Source organism: Sminthopsis crassicaudata, chromosome 2 (genome assembly GCF_048593235.1).
Source record: "Sminthopsis crassicaudata isolate SCR6 chromosome 2, ASM4859323v1, whole genome shotgun sequence".
Classification (NCBI taxonomy): Eukaryota; Metazoa; Chordata; class Mammalia; order Dasyuromorphia; family Dasyuridae; genus Sminthopsis; species Sminthopsis crassicaudata.
The window spans coordinates 608,647,729-608,674,349 of record NC_133618.1 but is presented as its reverse complement, the minus strand read 5'-3'; the positions used below and the strand labels follow the sequence as shown (position 1 = coordinate 608,674,349).

General features: G+C 34.6%; 1 protein-coding gene across 2 annotated transcripts in view; it reads left to right on the top strand.

Moving 5' to 3' along the window:
- The window catches only part of TCTN3 (tectonic family member 3), a 31,195-nt gene extending 5,998 nt beyond the window's left edge, over window positions 1-25,197 (top strand). The window contains exons 6-13 of one of the 2 annotated variants that reach the window (XM_074295938.1): window positions 389-424; window positions 722-796; window positions 1,565-1,690; window positions 3,959-4,063; window positions 4,527-4,621; window positions 4,966-5,119; window positions 10,611-10,748; window positions 24,347-25,197. In XM_074295938.1, the coding sequence (XP_074152039.1) occupies window positions 389-424; window positions 722-796; window positions 1,565-1,690; window positions 3,959-4,063; window positions 4,527-4,621; window positions 4,966-5,119; window positions 10,611-10,748; window positions 24,347-24,577 (960 nt within the window). In that variant the 3' untranslated portion in view covers window positions 24,578-25,197. Of the gene's footprint in view, window positions 1-388; window positions 425-721; window positions 797-1,564; window positions 1,691-3,958; window positions 4,064-4,526; window positions 4,622-4,965; window positions 5,120-6,747; window positions 6,849-10,610; window positions 10,749-24,346 lie in introns of those variants that run through there. The other variant, XM_074295939.1, reaches the window with a different exon arrangement.
- Window positions 25,198-26,621: the final 1,424 nt, after the last annotated feature.

Below are 26,621 nucleotides of genomic sequence, written 5' to 3'. Positions count from 1 at the left end.
TGGTAAGGCTATGAATCCCTTTTCAGAATAATATTTTTAAATAATTGAAGAAAATGCTAAATTTCAGTTAGAGATTAATGCAAATAAATGTAATTTTTCTTTCCCTTCCAAATTAATAGATTTTCTGAATCTCTTTGTGAACTTTTTAACTTAGCTTAAAATTACCTGTTTCAGACACTGCTTCCAATCATTTGTCAAAACAAAGATCAGTTGAACCAAGTGAGGTTGATGGAGTATGAAGAAAAAAATGTGGTTAATCAAGGCATTTGGAATCTATTTTTTGTTTTCTTCTTACAAGATCTGCTTTTAGTAAATGTTGCTGTAGGATACTAGTGGTTTCCTATACAAAAAAAAGCATCTTCATCACTCTCCTTTTCAATTATTTTAGGTTCCAAAAGGTGTGATTGATTTGAAGAACATGCAGGTGAGGACCTGTTGGATCAGAAGGGAAGGAGAAAATCTTAACCTTAGCTTTGAAATGAGGAATAAAAACATTTAAGAATATGGTGTTTGAAGGGAAATTATGAGCAATCAGGGATAAATCTTCCAGGGAAAGTAGAATGCTTCTAGATTTAGAATTCAGTCTTTCATGAGAAAAGGGAGGTTCCACATCTTATGGATAGAGAATTTTTCTATATGTAATAAGAATCTGAAACAGAATGTATCACCCAGATGAGGTCTATGTTCTTTACCAACCAGGACTTGCTTGTTTCTTTTCCAGGTGCCCATAACACTTACTTCGGAGCCCGTTTTACCTCAGCTAGATGGAAACACCTGTTACAATGTTGTTTCCCAGGTATGAGAGAAATTGTGGAGTGTGTTTACCTACATCCAGAACTATTAAGTATTGATGTATATTCTTAAAAATGCACTAGCCTCTCTTAGCTCAGGGCATCCCTCCTTGTATGTCACAGTATCAATGAAATTGTCAACAGATGGAAATTGATTATCTTTATCAAAATTGTTATTCCATCCCATTTTCTTCTTCCCCAGGCTTAAAATATTTGAAAACTATTACCTTTTCCCCACAGTTATTATATATTTTATATATTTATTTATATTATCAGTTATTAAATCATCTAACTACCTTTAGCCATCCTAAGTCTGACCTCAAATTTTACTCCAGCTCTTAGCTTATTTTGCTTCTTATATAATTCTGTTACTCCTATCTATCTATCTATCTATCTATCTATCTATCTATCTATCTATCTATCTATCTATCTATCTATCTATCTATCCTGTACTGGGAATGCATTACCTCTTTTTAAAGTCATATATATTCCCCTTTTTCAAAATCTCACCCTCAAATCATTTCTTTCATGACAGCTGTCTTCAAGAAACAATATTCCATTTATTGTTCCATTCTTTCTTTGACATTTCTTCAACATTTATGTTGAGGTACTATATAGTTGGCACTTATTTTTTCATTGCCTTTCCATTATACTGTAAAGTTATTTAGGCCAGGAAATCTTTTACTTCCCTAAAACACTTGGTAGGTTGCTCTGCATTCAGTGAGCATTTCAATATTTTTGATTGACAAATTTTACTTTCTGTTTCATTTTAGGTTATCTATGACATAGAAACCAATGGAACTCTTGGAATCCAGAAAATCTCTCTCTCTTTCATCTTGATGAACCTATCTGGAGATCCAGGAGCAGCATTTCAGCAACACTTCACTATACGTTTCCATGTCAGGAACATTTTCTTGTCAAATAGTGGGGTTTTGTGGGAAGAAAAAATGTTAGAAATAATGTGGAGGGAGCATTTAAATATCTATTTCAGTTTTGCCTTTGTAGCCTTCCTACTAGTGTCTTTGGCTATAGAAGAAAGAGATAGCCAGTTAACTGAAATCCAAAGATTTCCATATAAATTTCCAACCTTTTTATCCAATGCACCTTTTTATTAACATTGTTTAACAATTGATAAAAATTTTTCTCAATAGTATTTTATTTTTTCAAGTACATGTAAAGATAATTTTCAACATTAAAACTTTGTCTTCCAAATTTTTCTATCTCCCTCCCTTACCTCTCCTCTCAAAACCACAAGCAACCTGATATAGGTTAAATTTCTACAACCCTTTTAAAAATATTTCCATGTTTGTTGTGTTGTGAAAAAAAAATCAGACCAAAATGAAAAAAAAATACAAGATGGAAAAAACCAAAAAGATGAAAATATTGTGCTTCAATCCACATTAAGTCTCCATAGTTCCCTCTCTGGATGTGATTGTCATTTTCCACCCCAAGTTTATTGAAATTGCCTCAAATCACTGCTAAGTCTATCACAGTTGATCATCATATCATCTTCTTGTTACTGGGTACAGTGTTCTCCTGATTCTGCTCACTTTGCTTTGTAAGTTCATATAGGTCTTTCCAGGTTTTTCTGAATTCAGCCTGCTCATCATTTCTCATAGAATAATAATATACCGTAACTTATTCAACCACTTCCCAACTGATGGGGCTCCACTCAACAATTGGTAAAAATTCATTGTTTTTTCAGAATTAATTTTTTTCTGCTTCTTAATAGGTTTACTAATGATCAATGGCATATTAAGGAAAAGATGAATCAAAAGATAAAGGAAAAAGTGGTCTATATAACTTTACTTCTAAATAGTTAGAGAATTTATAATATTTCAGTGCCTTCTCCAAAGAATAAAGAAACATAAAATTTGCACTAGAAATCCATGATTGTTAGTTAATGTTTATGATGAAACAAATCTCCTATAGAATGATCTTCAAACATAAGGCTACTTACCACAGATTTCTTTTGAGCAAACTTATACTGCTTTCCTCCTCAAAGAGAGATGGTTTCCCTAAAGACCTTACTCATATTCTCATGGGTATTTTGTCCTTTGTTTTCTCCAGTGGAGAATGTTTTGTTTTTTGGTTTTTTTTTTAACTTTAGTGAAGTAATCTTAGGGTAGATAGTTGAGATAATTTAAAAATATTCATACTTAATGTTTTTTAGTTAGCTTTGCAGGAATTTTCTCCAAGCTCTCCCAATCCTTGCTTGCTGGTTAATATTTCTATTCTGATACTTGAGCTAAGTTTTAGTGGTAAAACCAAGGTTCTTTTCATCAGCATTCAGCTCCTTGCCTCAGACCAAGTGTCTTCTGGACTTAACTTTTGTTAGGTTTGTGTTAAGTTTTTGTTGTTTTGTTTTGTCTTAACTTTTCCCTTAGTTCCAGGTAATTGTCATAGTATTTATTTGCTTTTACTAGGTGTCTTATGTCAGCCTACTGTACCTCTTGAATTTTTGCTAGCTGGCTGTACTTTTGAATTATTTAGATCTCTTGCCCTTGTCCTTGTAAAACCTTCCCATCTCACTGGGACAGAATTCCTGCCATTGTTAGAAATACCTTGGGAAGACAAATTCCAAGTACTATTTCTTTGCAGACAATATTTATAAAATGCTATCTCTCCTGTACCTCAGTTATCTTTTAAGTCTTTTGGATCAATGAGGCCAAGCAAAACTCCAATTATGGTGATGGTAGTTTTTATTTTTCCTTACCTCAAGACTATTGATGGATTATAAAACATTAGATTGGGACTACAAGGGAATTTAAAAGCCACTGAGTCTAACACCTTCCCTTGGCCCAGAGAAATTGAAGTGACTTCTTAGAAATTGTAATTGTCAGGAGTGGGATAGTACAAATAGTTTTTGCCTCAAAACACCTGCAGTTTTGTGACTCTGAGAAAGTCACTTAATCTCTCTAACCTTCAATTTTCTTATCTGTATATGGGAATAATATCATATACCTCACAATGTTATTGTGAAAATCAAATGAGATACCATATAGAAATGCTTTGCTAACCTGAAAGTACCAATTACATACAATTAGACACAGCATACTTCTGCTGTGGACATTAACTAAAATTTAATTCAGCATCAAGATCACAGGAATTGTCTTTTAAGGTTTGCTCATCTAAATAGTTTTACTTTACTGTTTTTCTTCTTATAGACTTTTCAGCATAGAAGACCTGCTGTTCCTTTGGTGAGAAGTGGAAATCCTGGTTATATTTTTGGAATGCCCCTTCTAGTTTTAAAAGGTGATACCAGTGATCCAGTATCCTTCTCAGAGTAAAGTCTGGTTAATTAAGGCAATCTAGAAATTCTGAAGGGGAAAAATATTACAAATCTACAGTTGACAATTTTTTGGTTTCTCCAATTCCCAGATCTTTTTTTTTTTTTTTTTGAGGAATTTAACATTGATTTTACCAGATGCTACCTGGTCAGAGATCACCAGTGATATGTTGAGCCCACCATGAGCTTTGAAGCATATTGTAGGCTGGAAAAAGTACATTTAGTGCTTTTTTGATAGAATATTTATATATTGGTGAGTTACTTAGTATTTTTTGAAAATATCATATGCTGATTAATATACTGAATTAAGAAAGACAAAGTCTTTGAAAGGATTGATGTTAATAAAGCATAATTTGTGTTATGTTGTGTTATAATTTGTGGCAAGTGCCACATTTTCCATTCTTGTCTAATTTTCCTCCTTGTTATTTCCTTGACTGTCTGCATAGATGACTGTCTTACATAGCCACAGTGATGGAAGTTGTTCTGTGAATAGACGAAAAGTAGAATTTGGGGTGAACATGATGACTGGTTGCAAGTTCAGGTAATGTTCTCAGCATTGCTCTCCATGATTATTTCTATTCTAGCTAATAGTATGTTCTGGACGGCTGGAAGTTTCAGAGAAAAGAAGTGTAAAAGTGTGAAAACCATGAAAAAAGACCTGGCTTGGGTAATGAGGACACTCCCTCTGGACAAGGCAAACTACTTCTTCTGAAGTATTTCCTCATGCTAAGGTTTTCACAGCTGTGTGTTATTTATCCTTTAATCTTTGACTTTTGCTGAATAGCAGAAAAGGGAAAGGGGAAGAAATTATCCCAGGCATCCTCAGGGTTCCCAGACCATTCATCTTACATTCCTCTCTGACTTTCTTCCCATCTTGTTTTACAGGCTAGAGAACAGAAGCTGTGATCATTTGCAGGATGAGATCTACAAAACTCTTAGTGCTATATCCAGTCCAGTATATATTGGCATCATGGGGAACTCAGATCCTTCACACAGAGGACACTGGGTCAAGGTCTTCACCCAGAATTCCAGTGCTCTGGTAATGAGGGAATTAGTTTGTTTACATAAAACCATATCAACTTTTTCAGTTCTTCAATAAACCACGCAGATATATAGAGAGAATCATGTCAAAACCAGTCCTATTTACATAGATAAAATTTCTTGTATAAGAGTTAGTTCCATTAAAAGGAATTGATAGTAATATTTTGGGTGTCATCATGATAAAATGCTCTGGACTTGGGAAGAGAACAAGCATTTATTAAATGTCTACTCTGTGGTAAGTCTTATACTAAGTACAATTCAACTATCTCATTTGACCCTCACAACAACCTTGGGAAGTAAGTGCTTTTATTATTATCCCCTTTGTACAGTTGAGAAAACTGAGGCACTTAGAGAGTAAATGGCTTGCCCAAGGCCACATAAACTAGTACATGTCTGGGGTTAGATTTGTATATAGATCTCCTTGACTGCACCTTCTAACTTAGGAATTGAGACCCAGGTTCTAAGTCTAAGTTCTAAGCTCTGCCACTGACTGTTTGCTTTGTGACTTTGTGCACATTTAACCTTTCTAAGCCTTCATTATAATGAGTAGATTGGACTAGATATAATTTCAGAGGTACTATCATAAAGAGGATGGGAAATACCTGGTAAATGAAAGTATTTAAAATAAGTTACCAGCTTAAAAGCATTGAAACTGGTTGGCAACCCATACACACAGATCCACATGTTTCAGAGATTTTGTTGAATCCTTAATTTTTGATAAGCCTTTTTTTCTTCTGTTTGGGAAAGTGGAAATAGAAAAATTAAAAATTAAAGTGTAAACTAAGCAAATGAAGACAGAAGATTCAAAATTGTTGCATGAATGGAAGCTGATTTAATGGGTGTAAGAATGGATCAAGAAACCAGGTAGAAAAAAATAATAACATAAGGCAAGAATGAGCAGCAAAATGTGTGGAGAGAGATAGGCCTGACTAGGTAGGATTAGTAAGAACTAGGGTAGGAAGAGGTAGACCCAGATTTTGGAAGGCCTTGAAAGTCTGGCATACATTGAGATTTGATGGGAAAATGCAGTCAAGAAGCATAGGTTTTTATTTTTAGTGATGCAATGAAAGCATTTAATTTAGGACAGTGAATCCCCTACGTCAAAACAATGTTAGGATAGGAAATTAAATACACTACAAAAATCTATTCTTAATATAGTGGACATAGAACCAACTGGTTTTGTTCCCCTCGATAAAGCTGCTCTGTGGACCAAGGAATACTTTTGTTTGATGGACAGAGCAAAGAGATTTCATTGACACAGAGTGCATCTTCCTCCTGCCACAGCCAGATAGGTCTCTGGTTACTAAGTAAATGGTAAAATTTATTTTTTAATACTGCAGATACTTCCCAATAAATCCCATGCCTTGTAACATAAAGTAGACAGATTAGCTGAAAGACAGTCTGCATAATAATATAACATAGAAATGTCTAAGAACAAATAACAAACATGAAAGCCATTCCAGACAGTATGCAATTCCCACAATTGCAGCTCCCACCACTCTTGTTTTTTTAATTGAGATTATTTTTCTTATTTGTAAAAGCCAAATAAAGTAGACAGATTAGCTGAAAGACAGTCTGCATAATAATTTGATCTTGGATAAGTCAAAGAATCTCTTATTGCTTCAGGTACCTCTTGATGATCGTAGTATTGTTGTTGAAGTGTATAATGATCTCCTAGTTCTGCTCATTTCACTCAGCATCAGTTGATGTAAGTCTCTCCAAGCCTCTCTGTATTCCTCCTGCTGGTCATTTCTTACAGAACAATAATATTCCATAACATTCATATACCACAATTTACCCAACCATTCTCCAATTGATGGGCATCCATTCATTTTCCAGTTTCTAGCCACTACAAAAAGGGCTGCCCCAAACATTTTGGCACATACAGGTCCCTTTCCGTTCTTTAGTATTTCCTTGGGATATAAGCCCAGTAGTAACACTGCTGGGTCAAAGGGTATGCACAGTTTGATAACTTTTGGGGCATAATTCCAGATTGCTCTCCAAAATGGTTGCATTCTTTCACAACTCCACCAACAATGCATCAGTGTCCCAATTTTCCCACATCCACTCCAACATCATTATTTGTTCCTGTCATCTTAGCTAATCTGACAGGTGTATAATGATATCTCAGAGTTGTCTTAATTTGCATTTCTCTGATCAATAGTGATTTGGAACACTCTTTCATATGAGTGGAAATAGTTAAAATTTCATCATCTGAAAATTGTCTGTTCATATCCTTTGACCATTTATCAATTGGAGAATGGCTTGATTTCTTATAAATTAGAGTCAATTCTCTGTATATTTTGGAGATGAGGACTTTATCAGAACCTTTAACTGTAAAAATGTTTCCCCAATTTGTTACTTCCCTTCTAATTTTGTTTGCATCAGTTTTGTTTGTACAAAAGCTTCTTAATTTGATGTTATCAAAATTTTCTATTTTGTGAGCAATAATGATCTCTACTTCTCCATACATCAACAAAATGTGAATGCATATGTAATATTTCACCTCCTTGGACCTTCCATTCCTGCAAAGCTGTGGGAAGATGTGTCTTCTCATAGCTCTGTGGGGCTATTCTTATCCTTTGCAATTTTGTGTCATTGTTTTCTTTCTTAATTTTTTAAACAACTTTTTACTTTTCAAAATACTACAAAGATGGTTTTCAACATTCACTTTTGCAAAACTTTGTGTTTCAAATTTTTCTCCTTCCCTCCTTCCCACCCCCTTCTTGTAGACAACAAGTAATCTAATATGGGTTAAATATTTGCAATTCTTTTTAACATGTTTTCATATTCATCATGCTACACAAGAAAATCATTCACTTTATATTGTTAACAGGCCATTCTTTTCATATATGCACATAGTATGGCATTTATGTCTATTGTTTTCTTAGCTCTGCTTAACTCATTCAGTTGTCTTAAGTCTTTCCATGTTTCTCCACATTCAACACATCTATCTCAACAAAAGAGAAGTGTGTTTCCTCATTTATTCTCAGGAACCAAGATCACTCTTTGCATTTAATCTGAATTCAGCTGTTTTTTAATATTGTTTTTCTTTACACTATTTTAGTCATTGTGTATAATCACTGACTCTTCTTGCTTTGATCAGTTCTTCCAAATCTTTGATCAGTTCACAAGTTTGCTTATTTATTCTGAATCCCTCACATTCATTTTTTATTATATTTTTATTATATAGTATTATTATATATATTTTATTATTTATCATATTCATTTTATTATATAGTATATATTACATTCATATATCCCAGGTTCCCATGAACCTTCATTTTTCAGTCTTACTGTAATTGATGACTACTACTGCACTTCCAGTTTTTTTATACTACTGTGCTTTTGCTATGAATATTTTGCACAGATAGTGTCTTTCTGTCACTGATGAACATGGGATATATGTCCAGTAGTGAAATCGCTGTCTTGAAGGGCCAAATATTTTTCAAAATAATTGCAAACTATCCATGATCTTATGAGATAGTTTCAGATAACTCATAATAAATTAAATGTATATTAAAACAGCCTTAATTCTTAATTCATAGTCACAAATTGGCAAAGGTGACAAAAACCTTTTTCTTAACTTTTGGAAGGGCTAAGAAGAGTCTGTTTTGTTCCAGTTCCCAAAAGCACCAATCCAGCCCAAGTCAGTGTGACCCACATTATTTTTCATCAGCTCCCCCTTTAAGTCCCCTAAATATTATCTTGATTAGAAAGACTTCTTACTGAACTTTCTGTAAATTGCTTTTTCCTTGCCCTGCTTCTCTGTTTTATGAGGTAATACTACTTATCCTCTTCACACCATTCTCAGCTATGAGAATTTACAAATGAATTTATATTCTTAACTCTGAATTAGAAAGACAGGCATTGCAGGACATAGAACGGAGTCAGACAGACTGATTTTGAATCCTGCCTCAATCTACTACTAGCTGTGTGATCTTGGGCAAGTTACTGAATCTCTCTTGGCCTCTATAAAATAGAAATAAATAGCACCTATTTCACAAAATTGTGGTAAGGATCAAATAAATTAATTTATGTAAAATGCTGTGTAAATATTATAGCTCTACACAAAGGCCAGGTACTATTGTGATTATTGTTGTTATAGCTGTGTTACCTTGGCTGCCATTCAGGTCTCATTTGGCAAGAGGATCGACTCGGGTTTCTAAACTATTAATTTTCTGTTAACACTTGAACTATAAGTTGACTGTCAGTAGCTAAAATTAAGATTTAATTTATCCATTTCTCTGTGTAGTAGATTAAATAGATTAGGTAAGAGGGCCTCTCATCTTTATTCTCATTTTTTAGGTTTCTGTGTAGTCTACATTTCTTTGACCCCTCTTTTCTCACTCAAAAACCATGTTTTCTGACAAATGTTTCCTTTCCTTTTTAAAGTCTATCTTTCCATTGAAGTTGCTGAGGATTAAAATACATGTTAATTTAATTTGAAGTATTTTGTTACATATATGTATGTGTGGGGGGATAAGTTCCTGGATGTACTGTGAACATCTTAAACTGAACACATCTTAAAACATCATTTTCCCCCAGCTTCCCACAACCCTCCTCCCATCTTCCAACTTCTCTTTTACTGTCAAAAGTATCATCATCTTCCCAGTCACCCAAGTCTTCAACCGAGGTTGCATTCATCTCTTTTTGTTTCTAAGCCCCAGTATTTCTACCTATATAACATCTCTCAAATATGCCTTCTTTATTCTGAGATTGCAGGCCTGCATCACCTCACCGTTGGACTATTAGGCTGACGGTTGATCTCCTTCACTCAAATCTCTTCTTACTCTGGTCCATCTTCTACTCAGCTATTAAGTTGTTCTTTGTTAAGCAAAGACCTGACTTTGTCACTCTTACTATTCGCTAAACCTCAGTGATTTTTTACTACCTCCAGGATCAAGTACTAAATTCTCTGCTTGGTTTTTAAAACCCTTCATAACCTGGCCCATTTCTAGCTTCCTTCCATGTACTCTGAGGTCAAGCAACAGTGGTTTCCTTGTTGTTCCTCAGACAAGACACTAGATATCTCATCTCATCATTTTTTTTTCTCTCTCCAATCTTGGAATTCTTTCCCTCCTCTTCCCTTCCCAGCTAAAGTTCTACCTTCAACAAGAAATCTCCCCTCTGATAAGATCTCCAACCTATATGCTTATTGTGAACACCACATGAGATAGCCAGCTATATTATGATATTCTACTACTGAGTCCTCTATTTCTCCAAAGAGAACTTAGAAACCATTCTTACATTTACCCAAATCTTTCTTTTGTTTTCTGGTTTCACTGATAATTAAAAGAATGTTAAGATTGATGTGACTTAATTCCTGTCTGTCTACTTATTAGTCACCATATAAGGATCTCATATTTAGAATACCAACAGTTGTTAATGTATAAATGTATAATGGCTGTGATTTTGTGCATAATGCCACATTTGCTAGAATTCTTTGCAATGTCATTTGATAAAATTATTGACTTTCTCATTAACAGGCTGAAAATTGTACCTCTTGCTGTTGCATACCGTTTTCCTTGGAGATTCAGATATTATGGGCTTATGTAGGCCTCCAGGCCAATGCTCAAGCTCATGTATTCGGAGGCCAATACCTGTATCAGTGCAACTTTATAACGGTAAGATATAGCTTTGCCATGGACTGATTAGTCTTGTGAATGTCAATGTGATGAGCCAGGTAATTCACTAGTCTATAATGTTAAGTAAAAACCAGCTTGTGCCATTGAATAGAACTTGCTCTCCTTCCACTGGAGTTACTCACTAGCCAGGCAGTAAATATTTGTTAAAGACCTACTATTTGCCTGGAATTGTGCTGAACCTAGGAATTAGGCTCTGTTTCTCTTTACTCCTATAATGCCCTTTCACTGAAAGTGATCCATTGCTAAGGTGCTCTATAGACGTTTGCTTCACTTTTTAATCTTCCTAGTTTTTGTTAATGTCTTTCACAGCAATTTATGCATTATCTAATTATATCAGTTTTTACTGTGCTGAATTCACCCAGCAGGTACATTTTTCCTGACTGAAATTTAAATAGCTCATGTGACGGAATTATTCCAATTTCTAATCATTCCTAAACTCAAGGCATATTCTAATATTCTGCTTGTCTGGCCTTGTTGTCAGGTGTTGCTATAGAATATAGACTAAATTTGTTCATCATGTATTGTTTTCAGTGTAAACTTTTAAAAAACAGTTTTAGTATGTAATAAAAAAAAGATGAAATAATTATTTGTTTAGGATGTGCTTCATAATTACATTGCCTTCATAGAATCATAGATTTAGACTAAAAGGTGCCTTTGAGGTTATGTTGCCCATCTGCCTCATTTGACAGATTAGGAAATTGAAGCCCCAAGGTTATTATGGCTTACGCAATGTCACACAGCTAGCAAGTGGCACAGTAAGGATGTGAAGCCATGTTCTCTAATTCCAGATTCAGCATTCCCTTGAGTGCATAAGACTTAAAGTAAGACATAAATGTGAGCCATTGTTTTCATTATTTTGATTTCTTTATCATCTGGGCATCAGCTTTACAGATTCAGAAATTAAATTTTATTTGTACACATATTAAGTCCTAGTGAATTGATTAATACTGACCAAAGTATTAGTTTATTAATTGACTGAGGGGCATGGCTTCCAAGATGCTTGTGTAATATTTGTGTAAGGTTGGTACATTCTTCCCCAGGAGAGAAGAACATTTAGTTGGGTGACTGACATTGAGCTAGTAATTTGGTATCCCTGAATCTTAGATTCTACTTTTGGGAAATAGAGTTATAATTTCTCCTGGATAGCTCATAGAATTGTTCTGAGGTCAACTGAAAAAAGATGTGAACTATTCCTTATAGAGAGTGGTTTAGAGGGCAAAAGGAACTGTTTGCCATGTGGAAGTCTGGAGAGATAAACATAATACTAATCTCGTTATTTCCTCTTGCTCATTTTGTTAGGATTTTTTTCCCTCTTCTTCTGTACATGTAGGACTTTATTGCTTCAATTATTCTTCCTAGCAATCTTCCCTTTACTTTGATCCCTTCGTTTTGCTTGTTAATTCTTTCCCTTTGCTTATTGGTTCTATTTTCTCTGCTGCTTCTATCTGGTTAGATAATTCTTACCCCCTTCTCCCTTCTCATTTAGTTAAGTAGATTCCTTTTTCTTCTCTTCCATTTCAACTTGTCCTGTTCATTTGTTTTTAAAGTTCCATTTTTTTTGCATTCCTTTCCAAAAAGAATTCTCTTATTTGTTACATTAACTGGCTTCTCTTTATTTATTATAGACCTCTATTCTCTGATTCATTATCCCTATAATGATCTGGTGTCTCTCTTATCTCTGTATTCTTTATCCATTCTAGTCCCTTCCCTCTAGGCAATATCTTTATGTTTATAAAGATGTTTCCTGTTGGTCTCTTTGCTGCCATTCTGTTGCTGTTCCTGTCCTTGGATGCTACTATTATTCCCTCCTTTTGCATTTCTGTTGTTTGGGATATTTGAGATGCAAATAATCTCTTCAGTTTTGGTTTTCTTTTAAAAATATTTTTAATGTCTCATTATTTAATGTCCATCTTTTTTCACATATTTGCAGAGTAGGTTACCCCGGGTTCCTGAGCTCTGTTGTTCTTCTAAACACATTATTCCATTCTCTCTTATCTTTCCTAGTGAGTACATAATAGTCTTGTTCAAATTCTCTTTGAATTCAAAGGTCTTTGTTCTGATTGTTTGCAAAACTTGTTTGTGAATTGAATTGTTAAATATAACCATCACATGAAGCCTTGGCTTCTTTTCTGGAAGTGAACTGTGAATCTTTTAATAGGTATTTTATTTTCTATGTTCAGAAATTCTGTGCAGTTTTTTTCTACTATTTCCTTCATTATGGTGTTAAGATTTTTTTTTGTCCTATCATGTTCTTCTGGAAGACCTTTAATCCTTTGGTTTTTCTGTGCATCCTGTATTCAACATCATCTTTTCCTTTCAGAGTGAACATATTTTTAATCACAATTTTTTTGCTTTTATTCCAGATTATTTTTTACTTCTGTATTTAAGTTGAGTATGTTGTTTTCTTTTTCATTTCTTTAATGAGGCTTGCTGTGTTGAAATTGTGTCTTATTCTGCTTTCCCTGACCACTTTCTCTTCCTAATCAGAATATTAAGTATATAAGAAGCTGATATAAGGTAACAATAATTGGAAGGTTACAAATAGGAATCATAGCAATTACTTTCAAACTGTCTCATAAATTATCAGAGCATAATAGCCATTTGAAAATGCCTTATGAATTAACTGAAGCCTCATTCTAAGACTGTATGCTAAATTAGGGGAAGCATAGTATAATGGCCTCCTGGTTGCATTAATTGCCCTTGGCCTATAAGCTGCATCTAAACTCCAAATAAGCATGATGAGAGCATCAAGACATTATTAAATTAGGGATCCCTAAAGTGACATTGAGCTAATACTAAGTGACATGAATAAAAACTAGTCTATTCCCCCTATAAAAATGGGATCCCAAACCCCAGCACTCTTCCACTTGCTTTGGGGCCACATAGCTCTTGGCTCATACTACATGTACTTTGATGCTCTGTAAGATCACTCTGCACTCTAAATCCATGTTCCTTTGACTTTCTTTTTTGCTTCTTATATTTATAATGCATATTTATGCCTAGCTCTTCTTCAGTTTCCCAAGATAGATGTGTCTTTACATAGAAGAATCCTCATATCTCTATAATATTTGCTCTTGTAGCACTGGTTAGTCCAAAAAGTACTAGAGTGGGGTGTTTGAGAATGGACTGCCATCCTGGTATTTGTAATGCAGAAGAACAATGGAAGAATGATGGAAATGAGAATCAGAATGTTAATAACTCTAAGTCTGAGAACAATAGAAGCCTTTTAAAGATCAGCAAGAAGTTATTGATGTTTCATTTAACAAAGAAATATCTTAAAACTCTTTAGATATGTTACTCCATTTTTAAAGTCTCATGAATTTTGAAGACACAATTTAAAGCAAAAATTTTAATGTATCTATGAATCTAATTTACCTTCAAGTTATCTATTACAGTAGGGAAGCTGATGAGTTTGACTTAAGAGAATGGAGAGAAAGAAGAGGGTCCAGGACTTCAACTGGCTATTCTGAATTATTGCTTATTAATTCTGGCAGAACAAAATAAATCTCAGGCTTAGAGTTCATGAATTAATGGGAATCAACAAAGAAGTACATATAATAGTATGAGTCAACAACTTTTGTTCTTAATGAATTTGGATTACTAGGAGATAAAATTAAGAATACTTAAAGGGATTGATGTGATGTAGCAGAGACCAACTCTAATATAAGGAGTTCCTAGAAGAATGGCCCTTAATCAATAAATTGTGTTTTCAAGGATTTGCCTGCTAGTTTGTCAAGCTAGTAACCAATGCCATAGTTCCTTACTGCCAGGGATAGATAGCAGCTCCTTCCCCTGTTTCATCTCAGGAATGTCATTTTTACCATTCCTTCTCCCAACTTGGAGGATTTGCATTTAGTCTTCATAGAAAAGTTGAATGCCCGTGGTTTAATTACAAATGGATTTCACCCTTAGTTAAAAAGAAAATACCATGCACTAGAACATTCCACACTCTGGAATATGTTAATAAATTGAAATATTAATCTTAATAGTACTGCTGCTGCTGTTGTAGCTACCACCACTACTATAAATATTGCCTTTTAACTTTTTTGTCATCAATAGTCAAATCAATTTTTTAAATTTATGTAGTTTTTTTCAAATTGATATTACTATATTTTTCTAAGTAGTCTTCTCTTTGTTTGGAAGAACACTGTTAATTTGAAAATTCCTTTTCTTATACTTGTTCTTCATTGCCACAAGACTGTCTTTGTAATACCGCTTTCTTATCTTAAAACTCACCCACCAAATTTGACCATATTTTTCTACTTATAGAATTAATACTCTATGATGGTAACAGTTTGTCTGAATTCTTATTATTGGCTTTCTGAAAATTCTGATAATTATATCCAGGAAAATATTTTGAGACATTACTTCAAGATATAATGTCTCATCATATAGCTAAGAACAATCATACTTAGAGAAAAATTTTAATATCCAGATGAAATTTATTCTCAAGAAATACAGTTGAAAGTATAAGAAAGAATTAGAATCACCCCTTGATTATTTCAGTGGAGTGGAACAGTGATCTCAATCCCAGTCAGCAGATGGGCAAAAAAATTTACATTTTACTTTGGATGCATTTTATTATATCTGAATAGTAGTGGTGTCTTAGAGTGAGTACTCAACAAAGATTAATTACCAAGTGTCACAATGAATATCAGCTATAGTAAGAACTGGAAAACTATTCCATTTTTCTTTTGTTTTCTCTCCCCCTTCCCCACCATCTCCGCTGCCCTTGAATAACATTGAATTATTAGCATTATGTTTCAGACTAAAAAAGAGACGTTAGAGTGGCCTATCCTTTATTGTTCTTTACATATTAGTCTTAAGTTCATATATTTCCTAGGAATGAAAGAGATTTTATTTTTGTGGCCTTTCTTGATAGCTGAACCTGAGTATAGGGAACCTTCAACTCCCTTTCTTCTCATACATTTCTGGCAGACTCAGATAGTACTAAGAAATAAGATTATCTGGAGTTGGTGATAGAAACAAATATGTTAAGTCTAGCAGTGTCTGCTATTTTTTTTACAAGTACAAAGAACTACAGTATAACCTTTGTACTTGTGATCACAGTACCTTGCACAGTGTAGGTGTGATAGCACATAGGTGAGCCATAACTATTTGCTTACTGATTGATAGTTCTATAAAATGAAGACCTCTATAAGATCACTCGACTAAATCCATGTTCCTATGACTTTCTTTTTTGCTTCTTATATTTATCATGCATATTTATGCCTAACTCTTCTTCAGTTTCTCAAGATAGATGTAGTCTTTATAGAGAAGAATCCTCTTGTAGCACTGGTTATTCCAAAAAGTACTAGAGTGAGTGTTTGAGAATGGACTGCCATCCTAGTAGTTGTAGTGCAGAAGAACAAGCATTCCCCTCTCAGTTTTGAGCATTGTTTGGGTCCATTAAATCTTTGAGTCAGAAGGTGGTTGTAAATCATGTCTCAGAGTTCTTAAAAAAGGACAAATACAGTCTTTGAGGAAAAGCCTAAGAGGAAGGAGTAGGGACTGCAGGAGTTGAGCAGCTACAAGAGAAAACTGATGCCCCCAGAGCCTTCTTGAACTTAGAAGAGGAGATAAAAGAACTGGTGACACAAAGACAATAAAACATAGGAATGAAAGGAGGGCTGAATTGTGGCAGTGGAGGGAGCAATCAGGGGAGCCATTAGACCTGAGAAGCATCTTGAAATAGAGGGCTCACAGGGCTATGTTCACTTCTTGAGGAACTGAGAGAAGTTCTGGACTAAAAAAGTATGTTTTTTTTCTCAATTTCCCCATTCCATACTTGTCCTGGAATCAACAGAATATACTAACACACACATTCTAACACACACACACACACACACACACACACACACACACACACACACACACATATAAACACTCCCCACCCCACCCCTCTCTCTCTCACACACACACACATATACATATACACTCACTCTCTCGCACACACATACACACTGCTTGCTGCTTTTGCCTAAATACTTTCTATATTATGATTCTTGCTTTAACAAGAACAACAAAGGGATTAGCCAAAGGTATGCAAGATTTTACAGAGAAAAACCTCTGTTCGAATGATAGGAATTTTCCTAGCTGGAGATTCAGAGGTATTTTAATTTTACTAATAACTTTTCATCCAATATAAATATTACATAACAACACAGAAAGGGATCCAGTGCACCTATGGGCCATATTGCCCACAGCTATTGTGTTAAATATTCATCCTTCAGTGTGAGAAAGGAAAAAGAAAAAAGGTAGAAATAGTTGAAATCATCGGTAAGGATCTACTTGGCTACTTCTTGAAAGGAGATGGTTAGGGAAAGTATCTTTCTACCTACCAGTGTTAACTCACCAAATATTCATTACCATTTGCAAGCCACTAGGGGGAAAAAGACAAAAATAAAACAGTCCTTACACCTCAGGAAATAACTTTCAAAAGGAAAATAGCAACATAAACTTCCTAAAGAAGTATGTGTCTTCTGTAGTTCCCCAACTCTTAACTGGTACAACCTCAGAGCAAAAGGTAGCACCATCACTAGAAATAGTGACAAAGATAAATTAAATACTCATCAATTAAGTTTTCATTATAAAAGATTATCTCTTTTACAGGTCATTTACTTTTGACTGATGACAATATCACTTAATGAATTATTAGACAATGCTAGTACTTTGCCCTTTCTCCTGCAGTAATTATTGTTAATATTCTCTAGAGAAGACTCCCCATATACTCCAGGGTCATTGGTTACTTTTATTGTTTTATTACCTCTTTTTAAAAAAAATTTTTTTTAAATGAGACTCAACATTTTTGCTGTAAATATCCATATTTGATTCAGGACTTTTAGGTGAAGTTACTTATAAACTAAATTTTGTTCCTTACTTTTATTTTATATAAGTTATTTGTGATTTCTGATAGCATCACTGACTTTGTTTATTTAAAAAAAAGGAAAAAAGCAAAGAGCTATTGTCTCAGATAACTGAAAAATTTAAGGTGTTTCACTAGGTTCTAATATGACCACCTTAGCAATTAGCATGGAGATTTCAAGAATTTGAAGAATTTAAAATTAAAGAGACTTGATCAGTTTTTCCCTATTCATTTCACCTCTATCATTTGGTGGCAAATGTCTTTCCTATTTATTTTGTGGTAATTTTAATTATGAGGTTCCTTTTATATGTAGGACAGGGAAAAGGATACTTTTCACAAGCTTAAGTATCCAAAGGAGGTTTATAAAAGGATGCTCTTTCAGTTGGCTTGAGATATGTGGAGTATCATCGGCCATCAAATCTATAACCAGGTTAGAACAATGGTATGACAGCAATAGAGATTGACCTACAGCCCTCATTTTTATATATAAAAAACCTGTTTTCTGTTGTGGAATAAAATGTTCCCTTCTTTCCTAGAGTTCCAGAGTAGTGATGAGTTGAGAGCAGCAGATACTGTCTGCCAACTTGGCTCAAACCTGTGCTTAGAGAACTTTGAGTATAGAAATTGGTCTAGGGGAAGTGGAAGTATGAAGGGGTTAGCTACAGCTAAGAATGTTGAGTGCTGTCTGGTCCCTAATTGATATTGTATGGATGGTGTTTTGGGGAAATCAAGGGAGAGCCCTTAGTATATGTTAGGGATAAAAACTGAAAGTAAGGAATAGTTAACATTTACAAGATACATTCAATTATCTGTTAAGTCCCAGATAAATAATTTGGGGGGGATTCTCTCACTTAAAGAATCAAAGGACTCATAGAAGTAGGAGTATTTGAAGTTTTTCCCCCCTTTAGGTTTCACAAGTAAAATGATAACTTGTATTTTGTAATGGTGGAAGAATCAACTTCCAATGCAGATAGCCTGATTTTATTATTATAGGTCTGTATAAGTGTGTATATATATATATATATATATATATATATATATATATATATATATACACACACACACACACACACTTTTGGTTTTTTGAATCAAAAGTCAAATGTCTATATGCATATTAACACAAATTTATAATATCAAGTAGTATTAATTCATTTATACTTCTCAAAGGAGGATAACAGTTGGAGTTGCAAATTGCTAAAAAACAACTTATTTATTTATAAGAAAGTCATAGAAGTTAGAAAACATTGCAACAGTTAAAGGTTTGTTGGTTCTGCCAACAAAGTTTTCTCTTTAAGGGTTCATTCTTTGAAGCAGCAAGGAATTATTTTAAGAATTCTTAGGGATAAATTTAAGGATAAAGATTAAGAATAACAGGAAAAGAATTTATCTAACATCAATAAATGATAGCTAAATCATAGATTTTTCTTTGATTTCCTTATTTTGTAATGATAATTTCCATTTTTGATGACTCTTGCCTTTCTTTGAAGTCCCAGTTTCATTTATTAGCAGTTAGATTCCATTTTCCTTGCTGCTTCAGGAATAGATACATGTTTTTTTTTCATTACAAGGCTCAGTAAACTACTGGCTCACAATCCTTGGCTAGTTACTAAATGTAAGGGTTAACAAGCCTCTAGAAACAAGGAATGCAGTTCAAGACATGTGGGAGGACCTGAGGGATGAGAGGTTCTGCAGGCGTGTCCTTCGTGGAGGTAGGGCACAGCCCCAAGAGGCGGTGTCTGACTCCAGGTACCATGCCTCCCTCCTTAGTGCTCTCAAAGCCTAGCACGCCTCCCTCCTTCTTCTCGGGCCAATCCCATTATGCCAGGTTCCTAGAGGACTTCCCCCCTTACCCCATATCATCAGGGGGTTATAAATATGTGCTATCTAAGAATAAAGTCCTCTTTCACTTCACCCCTAACTCCTGGTGGTCTGTCTCTATGGGATCCGGGTTGGTGCCCGAAGACGGATAAGTGTGGCCTAGCCGTGCCGTTGATGGATAGAGCTATTAAGAGTAGCTCTAAAGGGAGCTACCATAGGGGTGTAACACTAAAGTCTTTTTATACCACAGTCTGTAAAATGTTGCAAACAGCATAATTATAGAAGAATAATATATGTGTATGTTTATATATTTTATAAACGTATATATACATATGTACATTTATACACATGTACATAGGCATATACACACATATATTCACAATTTGTTCTTCAGCAGGGATACTATTTTTCATTTCTAATCAGAGATAGGGACTAGACCTTTGATTTCCTGGTTTAGGGAACTCCTTTGATGAAGAAAGTCTCTCTCCACATGCACATTGGCAGCTTCTGTGTGTTTTAAGCTTAGCAAACTGCTTAGGTCATTGAAAGGTTAAATAAGTTGCCTGAGTCACACAGCCAATCTGTTAGAAACAGAAGCTAAACCTGGATCTTTCTGGGTCCAGAGCCAACTCTCTACTGTATCACCTTGCCTCTAAAAAAATTAGTAAATAAAGCAGAAAATATTCATTGAATAAAAGAAAGGCATTTTGGTTTCTTGAGCCAAAGGACTTGATCATAAAATTTTAGAAATGAGACTTAAGAATTCATCTAGCCTAATATCCCTGCTAAATTTGTCTACCCAAAGTATGAACCCCTATTTACAAGATCATTCAGTCTCTACTTAAAGACTTCCAAATTTGATGTTTATCATTAAGAAACTTGTTTCCATTTCAGTTTAAGATAGGACAAACAGAATAAAAACCACAAGAACAAACTTGATTTCAACCAGAGCAATTAAAAACAGTAAGGACAAATATTTGTCTTGATAAAAGAAATGTGATCAGACTTTAAAGGAGTTTAAATTTTTTTCTTTTCCTTCTTTTGAACCCATTTTTTCCCTTGTCCAATTGGGCCCATACAAAAAATAAAGAATGATTTTGAAAAAGCAAGTGGAAAAAAAGTTGTAGCCTTCAACCTCTTCAAATCTAACAATAAATGTGGTTTAAGAAACCCATCCTCTTAGATGGTATTGAAGTATTCCCTTAATTGTGATATGTACAATCAGTTTCTGTTCTTCCCTAATTCTATCTAGTGAGTTAGAGGGGAGAGTATATCCTTTCTCTACCAGAACTTTAGCATAATTGGGAACAGACTTAACTTCATTAATACTGGGAAAGCATAAGGAAAATAACAGCCACTGAAGACAGTAATTATAGAGTGATTGTTGTTATTATGGTTGTTTACATAAGGATCAAAAAATTCTGTAGAGGTGCTGAATTCTAAATAGCCAGAGCTATTTTTCCTGATAAAATTCTATATCCTACTTGGGTCTCATATTTTCCCCAAATAGTCCAATCTTGTTCGTTCATTGTGGATAGAATACTTAATATAATCTTATATAAGGTAGACATTTTAAATACTACTTGATTTTTACAGTTGCACATTATTATTTTTGATCCAAATTTAGTTTATATTATAGTCTAGTGCTTCTATTGAAAAGTCAGCATCCTCCTGTTTTGAACTATCGGATTATTTATAGGATTACCTCAGATACCTCAGATAGTCAAGAAGTGACTTACATGCTCCTTTCAAAATCTAGAGTTAGCAAGGCAGCAATAACAAATGCTGGGACAGACTAGACATCAGAGAACCTTAAAGGTGTTCAGATTATAAAGGGATTAGGTACAGGCAGTTTGAATTCACAGGGGCAAATAGACCAGCTAGTTTGTAATAGGTCAAAGTAGTAGGCAATAGTAGCAGAAATTTATTGCCAATATTGAGGAGACAGGATCACAGAATCAGTCTCTTGTCCCTGCCTTGGGCTTTTCTGTAGTCCTGTGGGGCAGAAATTAGTCCTAAAAATGTAGTCCTTGTAGATGGAAACAGGCAATAGTGTAGCTAAGGCAGAAATTACAGACATAAATAGTGGAAGTAGTAGTTTCTAGCGAGCAAATCTCAATATCCAGAAACAGCTTTGGCCATAGAACTGTTTGGAACTCTTATCATGGAGGATGCCCATTTAGCACAGTTTTAGAGGGAGGAGTTTTTTGTTTTTTTGTTTTTTTCTTTTTCCCACAAGATAGACCCTTTAAGTCCACATTCACTATTGGAGTCATTTGGACTTGAGATTATTTATCTATTTCAACCTTTTTTTTTTTTTTCTTTAAGATTCATTCTCCCTGTCTTACTCAGATTGGCCCAATCCTACAATTTGTCTAATTGAAACAGAAGTTTTGACTTCCATTTCTGTCATGGACAGGTGAACTTGCATATCCTGGGGGCTCACCATCTTGATGCTAGATTTAATGCATACACTTAATAAGCCTTGAACCCACTGCATCTCAGAATTCCCCTCTGTTCCCAGGACCTATTTAAGTAGGTTTTTATTTCAACTTCACATATTCCATATTCTGGATTAGATGGATTCCAGAGGTATCAGAACCTCTTCAGACTTGAGTATACAGATGAGGGATTGAGTTCTGTTGAAGATATGTTAAGAAATGTTAAGACTAATACTAGATCAGTATTTAACCCAGCTTATAAAAGTCACAAAATGAACTGATATTTTTGGCAAGTGCTTTATCAAAAAGAGTAATTAAATTTCAGATTCCTGTATTTCTTTGATTCAGCTTTTACATTTTTGGGTTACTATAATCCATCCAAAATTTTCCCCACAAATCTAATCCTTAGCTATTTTATATTAATGCCATTTGATGATCCAATTCGTGTAAGGAAACATTTGAAAGAATTTTTGAAGAAACTTTGGTTGTCCTTTACAAATCAAAGAAGAGTATTTGTCCCTAGATTCAGAAACATAGCACATATATGCAATGCTTTTGTGGACCCTGAAGCATTGAGGTAACTGCAGAGCAGCAAATGAGCCATGTGGTTTTCTGTGCTCCCAAGCAAGTTCCCATGGGGAAAGAGCTGTGTTCCTCCCAAGGGGATTAAAACTTTTCATAGTCTGGCCATCACAGACAATACACAGGTTTTTTGGTGGCCTGTGTGTTTGAGTTGGCAGCATGATATCATGTCAGGGTTTTAAAAATAAAGTACTATCTAGGGTTATACTGCAAGCTGAAGGCAGGACAATTTATAGAAATGTAGCTATTTATTTTTAGTATTTCTTCACTGAGAAGTATAGATGAGCTGCATTCTGCACCTATGCAGCTAAAAATCCTAATGGAACTTAGATCTTTTGCTTGCCTTTCCTCATCTTCACTTTTTTGCTCCTTGCATGTTGGCTACTGATCCTGTAACAAAACTGAAAATACAAGGCTAGAGATTATCCATTTTATTTTCCCTAGTTTTTTACTTGTTATTTAAAATCTTGTCTTTACATTATGGATATAAGATGTAAAAACTTCCCCTTTCTTACCCATTTAAACCCTCCATTAAGGCAAAAACAATGGAATAGCAGAGCCCTACCTAAGATCATGTAAGATCCATTAGTGGCAGTATATGTAAGGTTCTTCCTTAATACTCCTTCCCTTCTTTGTTCCTCCCCCTCAGTATTCCCCTCCCCTGCCACAGTATGGAGGGGATGTGTGAAGGACAAGGTAGAGTTTTAAATTTATGTCATTATAGCTATTGTATAAATTGTTCACTTGGATCAAATTATTTTCATATGTATGACTTATTATCTTCTAATGTTTCTCTAAATTTTTCATCTTCATCATTTCTTAATGTACAACAATATTTTATCAGGTTTGTTGACCATACTGTTTTTCAGCTATTTCCCAGGTAATGGATACCAACTTTGTTTCTTGGAACAGAATATTACTCTAAATATTTTGGTCTTCATTTGGTTTTTGTCTCTAGTTTTTATTTCCTTGGGATATGTACCTAGTAAAGGGCAACTAGTTGGCACAGTAGAAAGAGGGTCAGGAAGATGAATCTTCCTGAATTCAAATATGACCTTAAACATTTACTAGTTATGTGACCCTGGCCAAGTCCCTTAACCCTGCTTGCCTCAATTTCCTCATCTGTGAAATGAATTGGAGAAGGAAAAGCAAATCACTGAAGTACCTTTGCAAAGACAACCCCAAATGGGGTCACAAAGAATTGGACACAAGTGAAATGATTCAACAACAAAATATATCCAGAAGTGGAATGGCTGCATCAAAAATGTGGATATTTTGTTATTTATTTTTAAAAGTAGGTCTCCCTATTTCATTGAGGCTGGAAGTGAAGGGGCACTAATAGACCTTATTCTTCTACTGATCAACAAGTAACTTTACAGATAAAACAGAAACTTCTTAGCCCAGCATTTAAAAGCTTACACATACTGGCTATTGTCGGACTTTCCTGTCTTATTTCATTATTTTACTTCTTCCATGTTCCATTTCTAGATACTTAGGCCTTAGGGCTGCTTTTTGTACACCGAATCCTACCTGCCTTCTTCATTTCCTCTCATAAGTATGCCTTCCTATGTCTGGAGTACCCTCCCTAGATCCCTCTAGTATTACTTCCCACCTTTGCTTTTTGCTGATCCTTGTTGGCACACCATCATTCTTGAAATAACTTCATTCTACTTTGTATGTACTTTGTATTTATGTATCTGGGACAGGTTGTATATCCTAAGTACAATGTAAGTTTATTGAAGCCAAGGCTTCTCTTTGTATCCACAGTTCCTCATAGCACATGAGCAGTTAACAAATATTTATGGACTCAAATTGAAATGATATGCCTGAGCCAACAGACTACTTGACCTATCATTTCTTTCTTTGTGCAGTTACCCTCATCTGTGAAAGAAGTATTTTTGACAACTTTTGTGTCCTTCACTGACATCACAAAGAGGCCGGAGTTTACAAAGAATCAAAAAGAAACAAAATGGACATCGATATTCAGCTCTCCTCACTTTCTTGGAGCATTGAATGGAGAAAAGAAGCTAAGAAGCTCGAGCACTTCTGCTGTCCTTCTGTGTGTATTATTATATGGCTTTCTTAGCTTAGAAATGAGTTGAAGAAAGGAGAATCACATTTGACTTTTCCCACATTTGACTTTTCCCAGTGAGGGCTCAGATGGCCTTCCTGCATATGCCATAGAACTGATTCCTGTTTGTTCATTATGGCCAAGGGAAAATGCTTCCTTTATTTAAGGAGCAGGAGGGAAGGAGTCTTTGCATATGATGATATTTCAGAAAAGAGATAACAAAAGTGCCCTCATCTTGAATTCTTTCTAGTAAAGCTCTAGATGAGTGGCAGTAAGTCATAATAGTACCTGGCTAGACGGGGAGGCTGAAAGGACTTTAAACTCTTACCATGTATTAGCCATGTGATTCCAGGCAGCTCTTGTGTCCTTGCTCCACCCTGAGAAGCACTCTGAAATTAATAGCTGCACAATAGTTGCTGATCTTTATTGGTATTGGAACATAGGCCTAGATCAGGAAAACATTATGTAGGCATAGTGTTAAGAGTTAAATCTCCTTTTAAAGGAGAAAGTCAGCTTCTAGATACCCGAAGCCATATTCATGCCATTTGTTACATCAATAAGAACAAGTTAAAATGTTTATTTAATGTGACAGTAACTGTCATGAAGTGTAAAAGGTCTCAGTGCTCAAAACAAAGAAGTATTGACACTTCATTTTGCCTCCATTCTGGACTACTATTTGTTGCCAATACATAAATGGGAAAAGTAATTTTCTTTCCCTTTCCTCACTGTCTGGAGCACAATCTCAACAAGGCCATCTTGTTTGCCCACCTTTTTTCTTCAAAGGTCATGGAATATAGATTTTAGTATTTAATACTAAAAGACTGGAGGGGAAGGACTGAATTTAAGTTTGAGTCCTGATTTTACTCATTATTAATTAATTTACCTTTGTTATTTTGGGCAAGTCATTTAATCTATCTTAAGCTGTAGTTAACATTTTTAAAATGAAAAAACATTTTGAAATAGGTGACTTCTCATGCTCTACCTTTAAAATCTGTTCCTTTGATTCCTAAAGTTGAATTCATCATCCCTAGGAGAAAGTATCCAGGAATTACTACTTGATTCATGACCATTTAGCATTTTTTGTCAATTACTTGGATAAAAATCATAGATGACATACTTATCAAACTTTCAATTTGCATAAATCTTGGAGAAAAATTAACATACTGGATGACTGAGTTGCTAGAAAGCAATGTCTTTATATTTAAAAAAACAAGATACAATAAGAGAAATTTCACTCAAAATAGCTATAAAATGCATAAAATACATAGGAATTAAGCAATCAAGTAAAAAATGTTATGTATGGAAACGAATCTTACTATGAATCAATGATTTGCACAATACACAGCCTATATCCTTCCTCTAAAAAAGCTAATAACCATCTTAGGCTTCCTTCAGAAAGTCATTGCTTCTAGAAACAAGTGTATATAGAAATACTCTTTTTTTTAAAACACTTAAATTTATTATAAGCCCAATAATTTTTTTAAAAAATATTTAAATGTTCATTTTCCCCCTACTTTGCTTCATACATCTATTGCTTTTATTCTCTTATCTCCCACTTACTTGTTTTAACCCCTTTGGAGTCTCACCCCACCATTCAACTGAAACTTCTTTCTGTGAAGTCAGCAAAGAACTCTTCCTTTGACCTTTCCTTAGTCCTCATCCTTTGATCTTTCTTCAGTGTTAGACACTGTTGACCATTTATTCCTTCTTGAAATACTCTTTCCTTTATGCTTTTTAAGGAAAATGCTGAAGTTGTGAACTTGGGAGAATGGTGGTACACTTGGCAAAAATGTGAAATTTGGAAGAACAATGGGTTTGGAGGAAATATGATGTACTCTGCCTTCTGTGACTGATGAGTTAAGTTATCTCTAGGACATCCAGTTTTAAATGTCTGATAGATAATTGGTGATAGAGAATTAAAGCTCAAAGGAGAGATGTGCTGTGTATAATAAAAAAGTGAATTATCTGTATAGAGATAATATTAAATTCATGGGACCTAACAGAGATCACTAACAGAGACAGCACAGACAGAAAAAAGGACCCAAGAAAGAGCCTTAGATAATAACCACAGTTAG